At 43.8% G+C, this 22,574-nt stretch overlaps 1 protein-coding gene across 2 annotated transcripts in view; it reads right to left on the reverse strand.

Moving 5' to 3' along the window:
* Nucleotides 1-22,574, reverse strand: part of DSCAML1 (DS cell adhesion molecule like 1) — a 468,701-nt gene that overhangs the window by 49,620 nt on the left and 396,507 nt on the right. For both annotated transcript variants that reach the window (XM_069224722.1, XM_069224723.1), the window contains exons 21-22: nt 9,827-9,980; nt 5,174-5,291 (exon numbers count right to left, since the gene is read on the reverse strand). In XM_069224722.1, the coding sequence (XP_069080823.1) occupies nt 5,174-5,291; nt 9,827-9,980 (272 nt within the window). The remainder of the gene's footprint in view (nt 1-5,173; nt 5,292-9,826; nt 9,981-22,574) is intronic.

Raw genomic sequence — 22,574 nt, forward strand, 5'->3', positions numbered from 1 at the left:
ACAACAGTGTGGAACCTATAGTGGATAATATACCACTTAGGAAAGCAAGAACCATCAAAACCGACAGAGTAATACAAATTGCCTGAGACACTACCATCATACGATAGTATATTGATAGATATATATATATATATATATATATATATATATATATATATACATACACACATCTTAATAGTAGTATAAGGTTGAATAAGATAATATGTTTGAAGAAGAAACCTTGATAATCTAGTGGTAACCAAGGTTAGTACTTTCCCTACTATATGAATAGAAACCCTACTACAGATAATATTGAAAAAGTATCCCATACTTAAACCAGAGAATTTAAAGGATTCAATGATAAAAAGAATCTAAATGATTTTATATATTCCGTGTAGGGACAACACTCCATAAAGTATGAACCCATACTACAAACAGCCAGAGTCAGGTGAATATTGACAATCGTTGACAAAACTGGATTTATTTATCACCTAGACGAGAAACTACGCTTTAATATAGTAATAAAAGTCTTCTACAAAATGTAGAAGTTATTAGGCAAACACCTACTCCCCTCATGTACCAATTTATATGAACATCCCTATAGAGAAGCAAACGTACACCATAAAAGGGAAATTTCCTTCAGAAAAGCAGAAAATCTTAAGTAACAATGCAAAAGAACCATAATGACCTATAAAGAGTCAAGAATACTAAGCACTCTTCACAACAGAGTGAATAGAATCACTCAAGAGATTACTTCTTCTTGGAGACCTATACAAGCATGACACAGTCATAGGAAAATGAAACAGTAATGTTCGCAGAACATGTATAAAATAACAAATGTCTACACTAAGGTACAGAATAGCCACCAAACTGTAATGGCTATATGACAGAACAGTAAGACATGTTAGGGGTCATTCCTACCCTGGCGGTCCGAGACCGCCAGGGTAGGGGACCGCGGATGCACCGCCAACAGGCTGGCGGTGCATCCAGGCCCATTCTGACCGCGGCGGTAAAGCCGCGGTCAGAAAAGGGAAACCGGCGGTTTCCCCCCGGTTTTACCCTGGCCTGCAGAATCCCCCATGGCGGCGCCGCCATGGGGATTCTGACCCCCTTCCCGCCAGCCTGGTTCTGGCGGTTTCGACCGCCAGAACCAGGCTGGCGGGAATGGGTCTCGTGGGGCCCCTGGGGGCCCCTGCAGTGCCCATGCCAATGGCATGGGCACTGCAGGGGCCCCCTAACAGGGCCCCACATTGATTTCCAGTGTCTGCATAGCAGACACTGGAAATCGCGACGGGTGCAACTGCACCCGTCGCACAAAAGCAACTCCGCCGGCTCCATTTGGAGCCGGCTTCATCGTTGCTGTGGGTTTCCCGCTGGGCGGGCGGCCTTTTGGCGGTCGCCCGCCCGCCCAGCGGGAAAGCCAGAATGACCGCCGCGGTCTTTTGACCGCGGTACGGTCTTCTGGCGGTTCCCGCTTGGCGGGCGGCGACTGCCGCCCGCCAAACTAGGAATCACCACCGTAGTATCTTAAAGCTCCGAGACAATAGCCTTCTGGGGTACATTGTACTAAATCTAGCAAAATTAGAGGACTTTTACTACCAATGTCAAGTAATGTCATGCATCACTCAAACATAATGCAAGTACCAAGGGTAAAAATAGAACCCATGTAAACGAATAATGAAGGTCACAATCGGCCTTGTTTAAAAACACAAGAAGGATTTTTGAGACAGACCTCCTCAATGGGGTATAACCCCATATCATTCCACTGATGGGGATCACACAAATACCCATATAAGTAAAAGAGACACTTATACATAATAGCCATGAATAATAAGAGGTATATTTTACCACACTCCCTTATCAGAAAGTAAACAATATACTGAGGCTCTCCTGGAGGTGCCAATATCAACACTTCCCTATAAGGGATACTAAGTCTCGTAAGTTTGAAAAAATAGCATTGTACAGAGGGGAGAATTCTGTACCCTCAAACAAGGAACTAATAGTTCACAAGCTGCACTATTCCAGCTATGTATGTATATTAGATGTAATATATATATATATATATATATATATATATATATATATACACTCACCAAGCATGAAAGTATCAACTCTTGAGTCTGCACTCTTATCCAGGGAAAAGAAAACTGTAAGACCTGTATATTAGCTATCATTTAATAAACAAAAAAGAATAAACAGCTGAAGAGCTGTCAGACAAGTCTGGAGTGGAACTCTACCACTTCTGCATCACCTATTGCAGAACAGGTAACAAAGCAACAGTGCATCTGCACGATCAAAACACCACCAGGAAAGCTTCCTGGAAGCGGCAGGCATGAAAAACGCCATGGGGTCTTAAGGTAATATACGCCTTAAGGAGGGCAAAAAAAGAACAATCACCTGTTGTTGACAGTACAAGAACTAATAGTTCCTGTAGAAGGCAGAAACATCAGATCAGGTGCTATCATTAGGTGGAACAGGAACAGGAAAGAAAAACCTCATGGGCACTGCCCAAGCATAGCTCATCTGTGAGAAAAGGCAAATACAAACGTCCCAAATATAAACCAGTATGGGAGGAACTGGCTAGGCAGAATGTATCGAAGAACATAGCTAGTTTGCTGTTCCACTCTAACTGTTGGAAAAACATCTCAAAGCAGAGTCCGCATTTGTGCCAAATAAATGGGCACCATCAAAAGGTATGACAATCAAAGTGGCTTTAACAGCCTCTGAAAATCCGGAGGGAAATAACCACTTGCAGTGACGTAGTGCAACTGAAGAGGCCTTGACCCGACCCACAGTCATTAGTATCCCTACCACAGCAAATGATTAGTTTAGCTGCTTGCTGGCCATCTTGAACCATAGTGGCAAGGGTGCTCCGGGCATCATCCAGAAACGTAGGCAAGATGCTTGCCAATGAGCCCCATTATGAATGTGAGAAACGTCAAAGAAGGCAAGATGTATTAATAGAGCATAGTGTGAACTTGTGGAGGAAAACACATTCCTGCCACAAACGTCGGGACTCATGGAGTCTCAGTCAGACGGGACATGTGGGAAAGACTCAATATCATGGGAGACCAAAGCAGCCTGTACCACCTTACTACAATGAGTAGGATGTCTAAAAAGACAAGCCAGATCATTAGGGGCAGGTCGGTGCCTGTGAGATATAGCCTGATCAATAGGGGCCCCACCTGGCTTAGCCCAAGCCTCCAACAAAACATCATATAGGGCCTCACTGTAAGGAAACATTGGCTCAACCCCTGTTTGGGCTCGATGGAGGACATCAATCAGAGGATCAGAAGCTAATTCCACTGAAGGAAGTGTTTGATCCAAAACCACAGCAACCCTTCTCAGCATGTCAGCCAGAGAGGAACTTGTCTCCGAGGCAAGTCGTGGGGGGGGGGGGGGAATTAGGCCTGAGGTTGGGGAAGAGTCCAAGCCACTAGCCACACCTAGGACAACCAGCCAGCTGTCCTCTAAAGGATGCTGATCATCATGTGAAATTGGTGGTATACCAAACTCTTCCACAGCCTCTCTACCATGTCCTTCAGAAGGCTAACATGAGGGGACTCCCCAGAATGTGGTGGGAGTTCAGTAATAACCGGCATGACTGGCTCCGTACCCGATGTCGAACAGCACCAAGAAGGAGATTCCTCAACATCGATTTCGACTTCAGACAGGGAGAGGGATGCGATGTCGATCTGCGCCACCAGTGGAGTTGCCGGAGTCGGCTGATCAGATACAGATGCCGAAGGTGGAAATCCTGAAGGGCTGTGCACCGGTACTGTAAATGCTTTGTTAGCTGATGGCCTAACTGAAGCCAAGGGTGAACCTGCCAGTGTGGACACAGTCAAGGCACTTTGCACCACCTTGAGGCCCGTAGGTGCTCTAGGGGAAGGGAAACGTAATATTATTGCATCTGGTTCAGAGTCACCCCAGCCCCTGGAAAGAGAGGGAGACATGGGGTGGACTCGGGCCTCAACTGAGGAATGCTGGGAGGCCGTGTGCAGTGAAGTCAGGGAATGCCGCGACTTTGACCACCTGCATCGTGACTTACTGCGTGAAGTCGATGGAGAATGACGTCTATGAGAACACCTCCTTGAACAGCCCCACCTACAGATCTTACTATGAGAAGGAGACCGTGGTTGATGGGAAGTCTGGGACGGCACCAACATCTGTACCACAAGAAGCTTCATCTGATGCTATTGCAAAGCCTTCAGCCAAAGTTGACGACAGGAGTCGCACTCTATGGAGTCATGGTGCTCGTCCAGGCACCACATACAAACCAAGTGGGGGTAGGTAGCAGACATCTGTCATCCACAGGACCCACGTGGTTTAAACCCTGAAGACAGACAGGAAAAAGTACACTGTTCTGTCAACAAAAACTTTTATTTAGGCCAAAATGGCCTGACAAACAGTTACTGAATCCACATTGCAAGTGCGGAAAAGAAAGAACTCACGTTGGCGCTTGGGAGACAAACTTATATGGACACCACTGACGTCACATCCAGTGTACAACGTCAGTACGAAGTCATGCAATTACCTCCTCAGCCGTACGAGGAAAAATTTTCTGGATCCAGTCCCATGCCTGGGGAAGATTCTAAAGTAATGAATCTTGCTAATGACAAGCTTGATAATGCTTGCAGAAATCTATGTATATGCTTACCAAATGTAGAAAGATTAATATATCAATCCTTCTGCAGTTGTCCACACGTTTCTGCAGTACTAGATGCACGTTTTAGCACTATTCAGTAACTAGTCCAGGAAAATCCTATGCATGCCTCAGTACCTTCTAAGCAAACATCTGGAATGTTTGATGCATGGTTTAGAATTGTTCTCTGATGTCTAACAGTTTCAGGCTAGATTGGAGATACTGTATGAACACTTGAGTGAATGTCTGTAATATTGGCTCATTTTTGTGGTGTGGACATCTGACCTAGAACTGACTTTGCACTGATGTCCTTCCAGGGGGCCAGATTCACCTTAATGTTAGCCAGCTGACCTTCCGGTACCTCTAGTATGGCTACTTCTATGGCCTGGCCCACGGGTGGAATCCTTACTCTGATCGACAGATCATTCTCACAGATTTGTCTGGGTGTTCAGGCCTTTTTCTGGTACCACACCTAGATTGCTTAGCCTTCCCAGTTTTAATATCCAAAGGCTTGAAGCATACATTCACATCCATCACTGGTATTATTACCTGTCCTTGGTCCATTTCACAGCTGGTGCTGGCTCCCCGACAGAACTACACAGCAACCGCACATCTTTCATCCAGGGCGTGGTCACTGTCCCTCCAAACGAAATTATCTTTGCGGGAGCTGCAGACAAAATACAGATTCAGACAGTGGCAATCATTGATGTGTGGTCAATAAATCAACTTATAGCATGCTGAACACAGTTCCCATGTGTGTTGACAACACCATAAAACACTCCAAGGAGACAAGTGTTTTAGCCTTGACGTTAAGATGAAATTTCCAGTGTTAGATTAATTTAAAACTCAATTTCCAGTGTTAGATTAATTTAAAATCAACCAGATAAGAGAAGAACTAAAATGTTTAAGTGTAATTTGATAAAGAATGTGTGTTTGTCCAGTTAGTACTGCTTGCAGAAAGCACTGGGGTTGCTAAAATGGACGTCCCACAGATTAAACTGCTGAGCACATTGCAGTGGAAATCTACTATGTCTGCCTATGCTAGGACGGGATGTGCACAGTATTGACTTTTACTTTCATTTTCTTACATTAAGATTACTATGTATGTCAATATGTGTCATTTGTATTTTGAAAAAAATAACCTAACTGTTTACATGCCCTGAGTATTAGTTATAGACTTAAGTTAATACTGAGGGGTCTAGTCACAAACTGCACTTTGTAGTACATTTACTAGTACTAGTCACATATTAGAAAATGTTGCTATTCACTAATGGGCGTTCGAAGGTCTCAGCCTCCGCCTCTCCTGTCCATCCACTGTGGAGAACGCCACCTCGACAACGGAGATCGCTTCATATGTAAACCTACATTTGAGTAGCAAGTATGGGAGGGACAGTACTGTGGCAGGAAAATAGGGAGGGAATGCCTATTACTAATGAGGAGAGTTTTTGGGAGGGGCAGGGAGCATTTAAGAGAGGGGTAAGGAGGAGTTTAGTGAAGAACATACACACCCCCCAACTATTCACAACCTACACTTCTAAAGTTACTAAAACCAAAAAGGACACAAAACAGTAGTAAATGTACTCCAGCCTAGACCGGGAGTACGTCCAGCACCACACATGGGCAGCCACTAATACTGCTTCACCCTTCCATAGAAAACAATAGAGGCACAAACTTAAACTAATACCTCATAGGAAATAATGTTACCTTAAATACATATATTTTGACTTCTCAAAAATGCATATACATGTTAAAAATATATCTGACTCAATTATTTTGTTTTAAATTATTTTAATAGCCTATTTTTAAATTTAAAATAGAATTAACCCTTTTAAAAATGAATGAATTCAAACTGATTCTATACATAACTTAATAAGTTGTAATAAATAATAAACACTTGAATAACTGAATATTTATTATGCCTATGAATGATTAAAATCTTTATTAATTAACACTGTAATATGGAGCCCCTTATACAAAAATACAAATTGTACAATGCACAATTAACTACACATTCTCAAATACAACTTCTTAAACTACAGCTGCAATACATTATCACAAAATCATCAAATGTATAATTATTGAGTCTGAGTCAGAGTATATGTAGGCTGGCCGAAGCCATCCCACTGATACGTGGACATCACTTGATAAGTGTTTCAAAATATGTAATCTTTCAATGTTCAAGCATTCAAGACCATCCCACTGACACTCAATCTTCAATTAACAAACCACTTAAATGTGACTTACATACTAGGCCTTGTTTTAAAAGTGCAAATTCCAATTGAATCTGGGCTTGTGTGGTACACTGTGGTAAATGAAAGATGTGCCTGTAGATGATACATTGAAACTTGCCCAAGACCATGTCCATTTCAGACGAGAAGTCTTGCTGACCATACAAGATTGTTGGTACTAGTTGGCCTTTATTACCATTATGATGGCTTCTGCTGATGGACCATATAACTTTGCATTTGGCCAGCATAGTGAAAATATTAATTTTCGTGCTTTTAACTCCATTGATCTTAAATGAGTTAAAGACTTATTTGTGTCAAACAACCCCCAGGTAGGTATACAGTAAAAAATAATCAATATTAGCTAGACCCAATTTCCAGACTCACTCTGATTTCACCCTCAAGCTTCCCAAAAACCATTACTTTCGTTTTGCTAGCATATGCCACTAATTTGTTGTTCATGCTGTATTTGTATAGCTTGTCCAGTGATCGCTGCTGCCCTATTTTAGTTTGATTCAAGATGATTAGGTAGTCAGCATATTTAAAGATCAGGATTTTTTATGATCTTATAGTTGGCGGATTTGAGTTGGCCTTTTTATGGCAGAGCCCAACTCTACAGTGTGCAGACTGAACAACAGTTGTGCCAATAGGCTACCTTGTTTAATATTCCGGTTTCTAAAAATCCTACCTGACACCTTGTTTCTGTGGCTCAGTTTAACTCGTACCCATGTGTCAGAGTAGGGGGTGATTATTGCTTTTGGTAGTGCCTGGGGTATATCTCAATCAACAGCTTTCTTCCATGGTATTTGCCAGTCACTCTGTTAAATGCTGCGGAGTAGTCAACAAAGCAGGTGTAAACCAGAGACTGGCAAGCACAGTTAGAACAGGGGTCAGGTATGAAAGAGCAACTATATTGTCTACGTTTAATGCTTTTTGCTTGAACCCAGACTGATAATAGTGTATTAGCTTTTCTTTTTTCAACTCAGTCTTCTAGATCCTTTAGAAAAATTCTGCATACGATTTGCCCTCCACGTCGAATAAAGCTATAAACCAATAGTTTGCCCAGTTCTTTGTATTCCCCTTTTTATGTATTGTGTGCAAGATGGATCCGCGCCAAGACTGCAAAACCTGTGTGTACAAAAATAAAAGAGGCTTCATATAGCTGTAGTAAATACTTCGCCTAATAATCAGTATCAACTTTAAAGAGTTAGCATGGTAAACAATTCGGAGACAAGCGCTTCACTACCGCTTATTGAGTCCAATACTTTTACCACAGGTGTGTGGTTAATTCACTCCTCTATTTATTTTACTGTTGAAGTTTTCCTATTTGTAGTCTTTATGTCCCCTTATTTGTAGTGTTTGTGTCTTCAGCATCTGGATCTTCCTTCGCATAAATGTTTTTCATGTGTGCCTCCAGTCTTTCTTGCAATATACAGTTTCCCTTTTTATGTGTGTTATCTTGTAAACTGTTTACGTAGTGGCAGAATTTGGAATGGTTGTTACACCCCAAAAGTGTGTGTAATCGAAGCCATTGATCATCGTGGCACCTCGCTTTTTTTTTTTTTTTTACCTCCCAGAGAGTTTTCCAATATGTTCTCCCGATTTGGATGAGCTTCATCTTTTCATTAGTTATGTCCCACTTGTATATTTTAGTAAGCTTTGCATTTTTCTTTATATCCGATTGTAACAAGTTTTTAGTCTTGTGTGACGGGCAGTAATGTTTTTCCTAATCATAAAAATATGTTTGTTATCCGCAAGCGAGTTGTGTGTGAAGGAAATTATGTTTGGCTATCTTGTTACGCAAACCATTCCTTTTTCTTGATTTGAAAGTAAGTTTACCTCTGCTGACTAATAATAAATAAATATAAACATTATACTTTAGGTATTTCTAAATAAATCTTTACAAAAGTAAATGGATATATTTGAATTAAGTATTGAATTCAAAATTAAGTTGGTATTCTGTTTTAATTTTAGTCTACATTTATAATAAATATGTAAAAATAATTAACATTATTATTTAACAAACATATTTAAATGTTTTTTAAGCTTTAGTAAAGTTGTTTTTGCTTTTTCCTTACTTTGTCATTGGGAGATCTCCACCCTATTGCTAGAGATCTTCACCTACATGTGTGAAAACTAGTAAGTTTACATTGGTAAATTAGGCTCGACACACTGGTTTCAGGAGGTGGAGACATGCAAGTCTACATTTATCTTTGTGATTTGCCGGGCTAGACAATAAGAATAGTAAATGTTCACTGGTGCAATAAACTGATCAAGCATTGGTTTACAAACAGTCGCTTACTACCCTTCTGGTGGTCACAAATACATATCTGCCAATGCCTCAAGTAAGTTTAACTGTAAACAAAGATGTCTCTTTTCACTTCTTAAGTGCTGAACCACTTTATGTTAGAAATGCTCAATACCCCATACTGGAGTAAGTAATACAGATTTAATACAATATACATTGAAGACAGGCAGATTCTTACCTTTAGTAACCAGCAGGGCAGTTGATCATCATGAAAATACAATTTTTTCAAATATCCTCTCAGTTATGAGAACTTTACTGCTTTCATGCATCTAATCAAAGGAAACCTAACTTCACAAAGTAAACAGTTTAATGTACACATACTGAGCCTTTAATAAGCATGACTTCCTCATCCCCGCTCCAACTCCAATTGCTACCTACTATGCCATGAGCATTGAGGGTAAGCCAACAGTTAAAGGTGTGGATGGACAAGGTCCATACCTGAATTAAAAAAATATTCATACCGTACTGGAACCACCAGTGCTTTTTTGGCTGACCTCCCTTTCAGACAGCCTGAGGGGCATTAATTACTGCATTGCCCTACAGTTTTTCTCTGGTGTATAGCGGGAACATGGGTATGACAGAGGAGAGAGGATAGCCACAAACAGAATTTGCTTCCTGTTAACTCGCATTCCCTTACTTCTCCCACCCCTTAAAAAATACACTGCTTACCCTTCCCAGCAGGCTCGATGGTGACCTTTTCACTGATGTTACCACGACCAGCTGAGGTCACAGCTGCCACCCAAAGAAGATACTGCTGTCCACGATTGAGGTGGGCAATTCGATAGTAGAGCAGTTCTGGACTGGTCTCATACTCGCTGGGAGCCTGAGAGGTTAGGGAATAACAAATGTCTGTTAAGTATCATCAATATTTGACACAAAAAATGTTAGTCTAATCCATCAATCACGTTCACAATGACTAATCATAGCATTGCCAACTAGTGCCTACCGCAATTAAAAACAGATTATCTTCAGCCTGGCTAGGATCAATTGAAATCAAGCACTGACACCCAGCATAGCATTGAATCAAATCCAAAGAATCTCCAACTAGTACATTCACCAATTAAATAAAAACATTTCCAGTCAACAAATAGGCCTATTAAAGCATTGCAACTCTGCACCTCAACAATATAAAGTCAAAGTGTCTACAACTAGAATCTAGACACACCAAAATCAAGCATCGCCAACTACAGACGAGACTACTCAAAACCATAGCATCCCCATATATTGCTGGACCAATTAAACCGAAAGCCTGATTAACCAGTATATGGACTGATCAAGAAAAATATATAGAGGCACAGTCTCAAGTTTGACACAGAGGTGTGGTACCCAATTCTAAACTTGGGTATTACCATTTGACAGTAGGTGAGAATTTCAGGAGTGGCCAATGAGGTCTGGATCTACCTCCAGATCTTAGGTACGATCTAAGAGAGTGTGCCTATGCTGCTGGCCAAAGGACTCTGCTTCTGCAGCTGGGGCTTCAGTACTCCAATGCTTTGAGTTTCAACCTTGTGTTGGAGTCTCTTTTAAAGTACTGGGATACACATCTTGTGTGTGTATATATGCTACCATAAAGCAAAACCTGTAAGTTTATCAGATTTTGTTCTTTCTCAACAGCAGTCCTGAGCAACCTCAAATTCAGTGTAGGCCTCAACCGTTGCTGCACTAGGTCTCCATTAAATGGATTCCAGTATCTACACCCATTATCCCATTCTAATGGATGGAGTTATCACTGGCTTCAGCATGAAGGATTATTAAGTAATTATGTACCAACAGGTGTAGAGTAAAAATAGATCTCACCTCTGGATGCAATGCCGCACCAGACTAACTGGTGAAGTTCACACCAACAGATGCAAACAACTGCAGTATAGAGAAAGTTCATACCACTGGATATAGTATGAAGGAAGGTAGTGCACCTGTTGTGGTGTAAAGGAAGAATCTGCTGGTTTAACATTATCATATCACATTAAATATTTCAGTTTGCTCAATGAAGGTTTAAGTTTTGGAGCTGGTGTAGAATTTTTTTTACAAGGTTTCAATGCACCTGCAATGGAACATCATTGAACAAAAGTACCCACTCTTGACCCTCTCCAGATGTACAAAGTGCCACCCAAAACATTTGCAAGTAAAACAGTCGCTTTTCAGAGTAGGGAGATGAGCATCCAGTGCCCAGTATTAGGACTGCCTTAGTTTAGTTCACTGGCCCATAGGCCAGTCGATGGGAGAGGTCTGTTGCTAGTACACCAAAATACCAGTGCATGGGCCATAGATATTTCAAATGCCCTCTAGATCAAAAACAGCAGGTTGTGACTTCGGTTTTATGGTGTTGGGGGTACTCCCAGACCTATGGACATGGACTCCGGCTACCTCTCTGACTAAGACATTGCTGGGATATGAACTCTTATGTGAATACCTTTATAACCACTTGAGGAATTTCAATGTGATTAACTGTTCTAGACTGAGGAGATCTCCTCAAACTACCTCATTGATTTCCCAAGCCAGGGGATGGATTTTAGTTATTTCTCAAAACTCATGGAGGCAACTACAAAACATGCTTGGGCTTCCCTGTACAACAGATGTGGAGTCCGGAAACAAGCAGGCTCAACAACAGGTGCAGTAAGCAAAGACTCGTCCACAGGGCCTCATCCTCCCAAATGACAGCTTTATGGTCTCATGTGGACACCTCCTAGGTTGTCACAGGCAGCTGGAGTCAATAACTGGACTGCTAGGCCATAGTATATCATCCTTTTTTCCAACAGACAGGGCTCTCTCTCACCACAGGATACGGTAGCAGCACCTGAATCTGGATGCTGGTTGGCTTTGTTCTGTGGTTTATAGAACGGTAGCCATCATGCAAGACTACCTCTGGATCAAAGTAATTCTCAGCTTCACTGGTTTGCAGACCTTTACTTGCTTGATGAGAGATTTTGCAAGGTACTTGTTGAAATGGCTTGTACTTATGGGGAGGGTTTTGTCAATCAGCCCTCTTGCAATATTTAAATTCTGTGGCATTCCCCCAATCAAGAGGTGCATGGACAAAGCATGCAGTGATCAGAGACAATATAACCCTCTGCGAGGCTGGTGCCACTCTGCACAGGTGGAATGTGTATTGTTTTCCGATTTCAATTCACACTTCACAAGAAAGTGAATGAGGAAGGAAGAAAGATAAGAGTTGGGAACACAATGGCTGACTGGCACAACTTTAAAGGCTAACGACTTCACACTCCACCCCACTAACAGTAACACAGTACTTAGCACATAATAGGAAAGTAGCAGGCTCCCAGGTCATATCCACCAAGACCTGGAAAACCTTGCACAAAGCCCTCCATCATTTATCTTGCCCTACACACTTGTGGAGTCAAAATAGATTCCACTGTGCACTCTGTCCAAAGCATGTACATGCCTCACACTCTACCACACATACACACACGTGCACATACACCTTCCACACATGTCCCATACCACACATATAGAGGAAAAGGACCGCAGTTAAGAGGTAGTGGCAGGCTTTTTAGAAGGTGGAAGCCAGCAGGCATCTCTCCATGAAGGGAACAGGCAGAAAGACCTGGCCCTTTCCTATTTGTCAATCTGCCTCCACTGTCAGTCTTAGAATGCTCAGCAGACCGGGCCATAGCCATTCCTCTAAAGAGGGGTGCACTCTGGGTTCCCACTCTTCTTAAGATCTGGCACCTGAGTCACTGAAAAAGGGAAACATTCAGTCAACCAGAAACATTTTTCGAGGCCACTGTGAGACAATTGTGAAAGGATGGTTCTGACTATCTGGTCCGCCCTGGTTTTTTGTTTTTGGGATCACCCGGTTTTTGAACTTTTAGTGTGAGGGAGCCTCAGCGACTGTGACTCACCCACAGTAAACTCATGATAAAATGGACTGTGTGAGTTTACCGCTGGTGCCGCCTTGCTAAGATAAGGCTGCTGCGATGCTGCAAGAGTAGGGGGCCAGGGCTTGTTACACGTGGACAAATGTGCACCCATGTGAGGGCTGCATGGGTAAGACTCCTGTCGTGTGCAACGCAAAAACTGCATCCAGGTGACCTGGTGCAAAAGGGATAATGCAGAGTGGGTGGTGACCTGGAGTAGGCCTTATGAGATGGGTGTACACACGTGAGGGATAGATAGTCAGTGTTATGAGATGGGTGTACACATGTGAGGGATAGATAGTCAGTGTGCTTACTGTCTTTTCATTGTAGTGACACTCCATTAAATGTCAATGGGAAAGGATGGCTTAAGGCGCAACTTAAGTTCCCTAAGGTCCACAGACTCCAGGGTCGCACCAATGTACACTGTAACCTGCTTGAAATGAATAATGTAGTAGGTTACAAAAGCATGTCTGTACAGCTTATGGGTCATCCAGGAATGTCATCTTTTTCTGATTAGCTCAAGATAAGGGCCATTATTGCTCTGTCCAGCTGCAGGAGCAGGGCCTTGCATCAATCAGCCAGCTGTCATTCCGTGCCAGGAACTGGGCCTGAGAGGCCCTAGAAGGAATGTCAGGAAGGAGGGGCGGAGTCTCTCGGAGCACATGTTGCAACTAACTCCTGGACCACTCCATTTTGAGCTATCCCAGAAAACTGTTCAGGAAGGTTGGGACAGGGGTGGAGAAGTGATATGGCACATCTGGATAGGCCAGAGGTGCAGCTCTGCTGAACACTTCTGCCCCCACTTAAAAGGTCTTGCACAGGGAAAGGCTCTCTCTTGGCTGTGCTTCTCTGCAGGACACTGGGACTGAAGATGGCATCATGGCCAACTGGAAAAAAGAACCCTATGACTACCCACTGGGGCAAGGACTTTGCCCCTAAATCACTTCAGACCCAGAAAGGCGCATGCCTGGGCCAGGTAAGATGGCCCCCTGACGCAAGGAGGGCACGCTGCCCAGAAGAAAGGAAGACAGCCAAATGAAAGGATGGTGCATGTAGTCAGTAGGACTGGCTCCCTACCCCAGTTGGGTGAACCTTTGAGGGGCAGGAGGCCTGATGAAAGTGCTCCTGGTGGCAAGGGCTTACCACCAGAAGCAAAATTACACCAAGATTGTCCAAAACGGCCCACTGGGGTGCGGGTTATGGCTGTCAAAATGTCCACGATCTCTGACCTTTCTGGAGCGTGTAGCAAAGCCCGTGGGGCTCCCCTGCTGCTCTGTTTCCCCGGGTGGGCCAGGGCCCAGGGGCTGACCCAAGACAAAGAGAGTCAGGGAAACATGCAGCTGTGAAGGAGCACAGTCGAGCTTCTCAAAGGTGAGGGGGTGGGGCCCCAGACCCTATCCCGGGGCCCCAAAAGGAAGTAAAGCTGGGGACACCATTGTGCCCCTGTGAAGATGAGCAGAGGGCCCCTGGACTCCATCCCGGGGCCCCACAAAGAAGCAAAGACGGGGAGTGCCATTTTGGTCCCTGCGATAATGTGGGTGGGCCGCTGGCCCAAAGGAAAGCCGGGGAATGTCATTGCGCACCCCGTGAAGGTGCTAAAAGGGGCCCCAGACCCATCCCGGGGCCCCAGGGAGAAGGCAAGCTGTGGGATGCCGTCGCACCCCTGTGAAGATGGTCATCGGCTGTGGGTGGAGCTGGCAGCTGAAGAGGAAGTCGGGGAGTGCTGTTGTGCTACCCGTGATGGAGGGGGCACTGGACCCCATAATGGTGCCCCCGATGGCCGGAGAAGGGGGGGCTGCAACCGCACTCCCCCCTGTGGCCCACCCGGCCGCAACAGCAGGTGTGTCTGCCCGCCAAATCGGTCAGACTACTAAAGATGAGCCAGCTCCAATGGCAGCACAGGAAGGTGCTGCTGGGCAGGGAGCTGGCGGGAGTGGCCAGGGTTGGGTTCCCTGCACCGCCTCCCCAACAGTGACCACTCACCTTGTGTTGAGGGGTGTCCGGGTGGGACCGGGCACCCCCCATGGTGGTAAACCAATCCTGTCAGCAACACTGCTCTCCCCAGCACAGAGGGAGAGACGTTATTTAAATATGCACGCTCTGCGAGGGAGTGCACGAAGGCACAGCATTTTGGCCCCCAAAAATGCTCAATTGTTGCTTTTGGTGGCCCCAGGAAGATGGTGTCACCACCACCAGGAAGCAAATAGATAGGGGGGCTGCAGGGGCAGTGCAACTCCCCCCAACAGAAAGTGTTGTGTCCCCACCATAGGTTGGGTGGGACTTGACAATGATAACCCCCAAAGGTTCCAACATGTTTTTAACCAAGTTCCACCTGGAACTTTTGTTTCGGAGTGGCAGAACTGCACCCTCTAGGGGAAAAGATCATGGCTACAGTCCTTGTGGCCTGAATTGTGATAACAGGATTGTTATAATGGTGAACACCCTCTAGGGGTGAAAAGTTGTAATTTCAGGTGTTTTTGCAGTAATGATCTGCCTTAGGGACTAGAGCTAAAATGGTAGCATGCTATGCTAAATGTGTTTTAAAATGTAAAGGCCCATCTAGGGGTGAAAGATGGTATTAAATCATGATTAACAACCCAGTTCTGTACTTTAGTTATTGTCAAATGTGCATCATATTTATTTTGAATAATTCAATATGGATTATGAAGAACCTTGGCCCACACCCTGTACGGGTGTGGGTAGACTGCCTAGATCATGCTGGGAGTAAGCCTAGCAAAGCAAACCACTCCTGCCCGCTTAGATATGTTCCTTGTTGATGCTTATTTGTGTAATGAGTCTGACATCCACCAGTGATCAAAGTAGATGTACTTTATTGCCAGTATCAGGTGCTCGCACTCCCAGTTACAGTCAAATGGTGCATTAGACTACAAGTGAATGTTCGGTCATGTAGGTTGTTGGTTTTTATCTCCCCTTGGGAGAGAGAGAAGAATGATTACGCAATGTCATCTTAAAGTAATTTCATCAACTTGTGAATATTTGTAAATTGTTGGGTGGTGTTGAGTGGTGTGTGTAATAAGTGTACTTTTACTTTATGAAAAGAAAAAGCACAGACTTGACAATCAGTTATTGAGTGTTATTCTTGTGTGCTCGTGAATTGGGATTACTAGCCCACACCACCTCCCTTGAGTAAGCCATGAACTGCCGTGCAATGCTAACCTATGAGTCAAGCACTACCATGGGGTGTTTGGTTCCCAGTGGTCGCCCGAGTACGGACCCATTACTTGTGCAGGCCACACAACTAATGATCCACCCTCCAACAATGAGAAAAATGTGAGTACCGCAACAAAGGGCAGGACAGCATGGCACTCCAAGTCATGCAGGGGACTTTACATCGTAACAAAGGTTGCACCAGTTAGTGCAGTGCAGTGGAAGGGCAGACCAAAGTGCGAAGGGTAGCAGAATGTTTTCCCAGTTGATGCAGCGCAGAGAAGGGTAGCATCAATCACTGTAATATAAAGGGAGGTTATAAAAATAGATGCAGAGAAGAAGATCATACCAATGGGCTCAGCAATGACAAGTCATACTTATAAGTGCCTTGAATTGAAGGTAGTAACCAATGACTGTAATATAGCAGAAGGATGTGCTAACTGGTACTGTGTAGAGGAAGGTTTTGTGAACATAGTGGGGAGGAAGGTCCTACCATACAGAACAACATTGACAAAATCAGACTTGCAGGTGAAGAGTAATTGAAGGTAGCACCTATGGCTGTAGTGTAGCAGCAGGCTGAACCTTAGAGGATGGTCTCATGCCAGTCATGCCAGTGGCTGAAGTGTAGAAGGTCATACCAACCACTGGTGTAGTAGACATTTGTGCAAATGACTATGGTGAAGTAGAAGGCTGTAAGAATCATTGCAAAGTAGAGGAAAGTCACACCCATGGCTGTAGCATAGGGGATGGTTGTACTAGTGGGTGTAGTGTAACATTAAGCCTGTACTGCCAAAGCCAGTGCAGAAAAATGCCAGCTGTTGGGTGCCGTATTTCGAAGGCAGTGCTGATATTTCAGTCTCTATGGAATGAGCATTCTGGCAAGTTCAGAATAAGAGTCGGCAATACTGTTGAATACAGATTAAGAGGAATGGCACATGAAAGTGCAACACCAAATAAGGACTCTAATATTCTTACCCACCCAAAAACACAAATCTCTGGTACCCACAAGATGTTGTCAGTGCAGTGGAAGGGACACCTCCATTTCCGCAGTGTCCTGTTTCAGTGGAGCAGAACAATCTGGTAGCCTGTTGATAACTGGCAGCGGCGCCCACTTGACGTAAGCTATCTGTTATGGTGTCTTCTTTGGGGAGTCGTGTGCTGCCTGCGTCTGAGCAGATGGAGCCACTGCAGGCTACGTTCTAGTAACATCCCGCCTTCTTCCCAGGGTGCTTCTCGTCAATCTGCAGTGCGGGAGGCAGGGCATCCAGGCCGTGTGCCCAAGTGCCACCAGTGAGCTCTGTAGACAGATGGTGGCCAATGGTTCTATTGCACACTCCCTGACGGGGAAAGGTGCCATCAAGCGAGGAGGACGAATCCACAAGGTGAGCAATTCTGGGCTCTTCCATCTTCTCAGTTTCCACTCTGTGTCCCTTAGAGTCTGCCCTTCGTTCACAACATTCAATAAGCATTGGCTTTAATGTGCCAAGTATGTAAACATGGCCACTTGCCAATACTGTTTATATGAAATGCACGCACAAGTGCTATTTATCACATAAAAGCCTACCCAACTGGCTTTGCAAGTGCTTGGAAAAATAAGCAGCAAAATACTTTTTCAGTATACAATGTATATATGAGATACTAAATTGAATGTGACAAAGAGTGCGATAATTGAGTACACTTATTAGATGTAAAATATTTGCTCGTGCATTCCAATGCAAGGATGGAGGTGAGAAACTAATACTCCTCTGAGTGGAGTCAAATCCCAACCTATGTATACATTAAAGATATTTTAACAATATGTCTACAGACAACTTAGCTGTTCAGCTAGATCTAAAATTGACATGTCCACTTTGGTTGCAGCTGAATCCTTCTACAGTGAGAAGAAACTTCTACAGAGTCCTCGTCTTTACACATCTATCCAGCACACTCAACATCCACAAAGAAAGTGAATAACATGGAGAGAACAGACGACAAAGTAACGGAAAGGGTTCCCCTTATTCCACATAATGTGGCTCAAGGACACTGGCACATCCCAACATGAGACCATCAGAGATTTCATGCCTTCTGTTTGTTCACCTTGTGCTTTCATCCATGCCTGGGGGTTCATGAAGATAAGGGAATCTACATACATCTTGTTTTGCATTTCATATTTCTTCTATGACATTTGAAGCTGCCAATGCTTGTTTCTACTGTTGGAACCCAGGGTTAACTTGACCAGTACTGAAACATTCTGGTATCTCGGCCTTTACCTTCTCTCAAGACAGAAGCCTTGTCCAGGGGCGTAATTACATTTCTGGAAGACCCCTGCAAAGTGGGTGGACTTCCAAGTTGAACATAACGGGTGGCTGAGGGGGAACCCCCAACCTCGAAGTCCAGGACCCCCCTGCTATATTGAGGGCCTGTGTTATGCCTCAGGCCTTAAAATTCCTTCAGCTACTGAAGTAGAGTTTCCCAAGACACGACTAAGGCCAGTTGGTAAGAGTTTTTTGAAACATGCCTCCAAACCTAGGTGGTTAGATACTGGCTGTGATAAGTGTTATTTGAGACCTAACCGTTCCTGATGCATTGCAAGAGTCCTCTTGCGTATACCTCTCTTTTGACAGTGCTCTCCAACACATACCTCTGCCCAAGGGCTCAGCATTCTCAAGTGTGATCTACAGGGTTTAACTCATTTAGATTGTTCAGGGGACGGGGTCCAGCCCTCATCCTGAAAGTGATGTACCTTCCTACTTTCACAGTCCGCCATGGTCACTAGTGGTATGTCGTAAACTTTGAATGTTAAAAAAGTGGTTGGTGCACTCACATCAGTCATGTGGGGTGGGTGAGGGGCGTCTGTCTCCTCCCAATGTGGAGCTATGAAATATGGCACCACCTGAAGAAGGTCCCTAACTGTATCAAATACTGGCCTATGTAAACTTCTAATCAATGCTGATTCTACTTCAGGAAAAAAAAGTTAAAATCTGGTCCTTTTTCGAGTATATGTTTTAAAGAATTTCTTCAATATTCATACCACTGCGCCACCAAATGAAGTGTTCTTGCCCATTTTGCTTTTGCGCTTTATACTGCATATTTCTAATACAACAATTTCAAACTGACTCACTCACCAACTATTGGAAGGCCTAGTATTTACTATTCTAATTCCGGTCCTAGCACACCTGGGTCTAGTGCTCAAAAGGTGGATTAGGGGCAGGTAATTTCCCTAGGGAAATATTCAGGTAAGGGTGAGATTCTCTATACCTACATTTTGGAACCGTTGTATTTGCAAAATATGTTCCTAAAGTCTAGGTTTTCATGTACCACTCTGAATGGACCATCGCCACTGGAAAAACACCCCCCCCTGCGGCACAGGACGGGCTTAGGAGGTACCCTAAAGGGGCCCATATTTAAAGGAATATCTGTGTAATATGCAGTGCTTAATTTGCAAAGGAATTTGTGCCATTGCCCAAAGCTCTGATCAGAAGCCTGTGCCCAGTACAATTAAACGTCCTCGGGCCAAATACCACAGCTTCTAAGTCTTGAGTCTACATCATGCATCTTCAATCCACTACCAGACACTCCCTGTCCCTTTATCTCACTCTTGTAGATTCTTGCTTTTTGCCATCGTGATGGTTTTTCTGTCTTTCTCTTCCTGTTTTTCTGCTTTGCATGCTCTCCCTCTCTTGATCTTGGGTAATATCCGATGCAGAAAAATAAGTGCCACTCTGGGGATTGTTCCTTGTGCGATTGCTTCTGATGGAGATTCTAAGGTCCACTGTGCTGTGGGGCCCGAGTGGAAAGCTATGAGGTGCTACTTGAGCAAATGTGCACTCCCGCACAGCTTGAGTATTCTTGGCACTTCGACTGCCTCTCAGGTGGACTCCAAGGTCCTACGTGCTGCGGGTCCTGAGTGTATAGTGGGGAGGTACTACTAAAGCAACTCTGCACTCCCACAGCGCAGGAAGACGGTGGATTGCACTGGACAAAGACTAGGCCAAGTGAGGCGCATTTGAGCCCGTCTGAGGCTTGGCTGGACCACCCTCCTAACATCTGGCTCTTTACTTTAGAGCATAGCTTCTATCCCACGGCTACCTGTTTAATTCCAGCCAATTTCATCAAACTTGTCTGCAATGGAAAAAGAGAAAATAAACACATGGAGGAAGTGAAGAGGAGAGTACTACCTCTAGTTCTTTCATAAATTATCTTTCTGGGGCTATGGGTTTGACCAAAAATTAAATAGTCAACATGGTGGAAAGATTCAAGGTTGCTCAATGGTCAGTAACTGAGGCATGTAAAAAATTCTCACTGGATCTGATGGCTAGGACAAGTGTGATACAAGCAAGCGCACATCCAGATCCTATGGTTATGCCAAGTAAAAGTAACTCATGTGTCTTAAATGTCCTCTTGCCCACTATTACTAATTCTCCCGCATTCACTGCCCCCCCCGCTAAAAAAGTAATGGCTACAAGGAAGAATTGCTGGACAAAAGGAGACACTGAAAAAAGATGAAGATATTAACACCTTTATATAAATAAAAAAAACATGGGTATTCAGATGAGTGGGTTGGAGAACTACGTTAAGTTTAAGTATGCCTTATTGGAAGTTAACAGTAAGCGTGTGTTGCTTGAGTCAGCTGCAAGAAAAATGTTGTAGCTTTTAAAATCATCCCCAACAGCCTTATCAATAACTGACTCTCATGGGCACACTAGCTCATTCGTATATGGTACATTAAACTAAACGGGAAGGGGGGGGGGGGGCAAAACTGAGCCCTCTGTGCAGACATACCTTGTCCAAAAAATCAGAAACGCTGTGCTGAATGGAATGACTCATTTGAGGGGAACAGTTCGATACAAAAGCTGGTGCAACCGTTACACCCTAATAATGGTCCAAATTGTTTATATCAAATAATAATGGGTCTCATAACTAAGAGGGAAGGGGGCGTTTTCAAGATCAAAGATACAGTGCTGCTACATACAATAGTTGTGTTCTTCTCGAGAACTTAGATGAAGTAGAATGACTCATTGTCAAAAATCTCAAACTCCTCTTGGAGGTGGAATCATCTCTTGTTCAGAAACTACCTTCAATAACAAGCGATTTTCAGCTTTAGGTGTGGCTACTTGTAAGCAGTGGAAAAATACTGAGGTTACTTCAGGAAATGTTGCATGTGTGTCTAATACGCTGTGCTCTACTGTCTGGCAAAACATGGTCAGTAGATAGGGCGGACGTTGATGGCTTCACACCATTTGTTACCCCTGCCACATTCTCTAGAGTGAGCAGGATTACAGAGGTCTTGTTCTAGTATCAAACCTATTTATATCAAAAGTGGTTAAAAGGTTTTTAGCCTCCCCATATTATCAATGTGTACTCTGTGGAAGATAATCCTGATATTCCAATTATCAATTATTATAATAACAGATTTGAGGCCACTCGAGTGCGGGTAGTTGATGCTATGGAGAAGTGTTTGGATATCTTCATCCTAGTCTAAGGGTATATTCTTAATTAGGCTTGGGGAATTCACTATTACTAGATGCCCTCCCTCTTCTACAGAGGTCCGAGGACTAGTAGGTACACAGGGTGGAGGTCTGAAGCATTTTCGTCACAATTCTTAATGGTGGATGCATAGTGTATTTGCAGTGATAACACACTACCCACCTTTATTGGGAGAGCTGCCATGCACAGTTGATCACATGCTGATATCACATAACCTGCAGATTTTTCCCAGAGTACAGGGTAGAGAAAAAATGTAAGCAACCACAGTAAGAATAAGGTGCTAACCTTATTAATGCATATAAGACAGGAAATAGAGCCACTTAGTGTACTGCATATTGCATAGGAAGACAGAACGGGATGAGGGGTAAATGATCCGAGTGGCTCCATCTAGTTTTACTAAATCCCTATTTGTTGATAATAGCCATAATTTTATGACCTCTCTTTATCAAGTACACGATTTTGGCCAACTCATCGGGGCTCACGAAAATATTTCAAACACAATTAACCAATTATTAACAAGGAGTGTAAAGGGGTCTAAACAATCCAGTGAATACTTGGAGCCAGTGGTTTCAAGTGCTTGGCACCGAGCACTTAATTGTTAACACTGGGACTTATGATAGTCTGCTACATGGTGGCACGCTTTGTCTAATATAGAGACTAGAACAACAACAGTTGTTTGTAAATTCAACATAGATTAAAATTACTAATACCTGCCGCCTCCCAAGGCATTCTTACAGCTTTGGAGTCACAGAATAGTCTGAATTGTCACACTGGGGGGAAACTGATGGTTAATAGTTGTGTTGGCAGTGCTGGAAGGGGCAACGGGTGGTGCAGACTACAGTTGCCTTCTGGCGAGGGCCCTTGCACATATTGTTTCACAAATTAAGCACTGAAACAATCTACAAAGG

Source organism: Pleurodeles waltl, chromosome 3_1, assembly GCF_031143425.1.
Source record: "Pleurodeles waltl isolate 20211129_DDA chromosome 3_1, aPleWal1.hap1.20221129, whole genome shotgun sequence".
NCBI lineage: Eukaryota > Metazoa > Chordata > Amphibia > Caudata > Salamandridae > Pleurodeles > Pleurodeles waltl.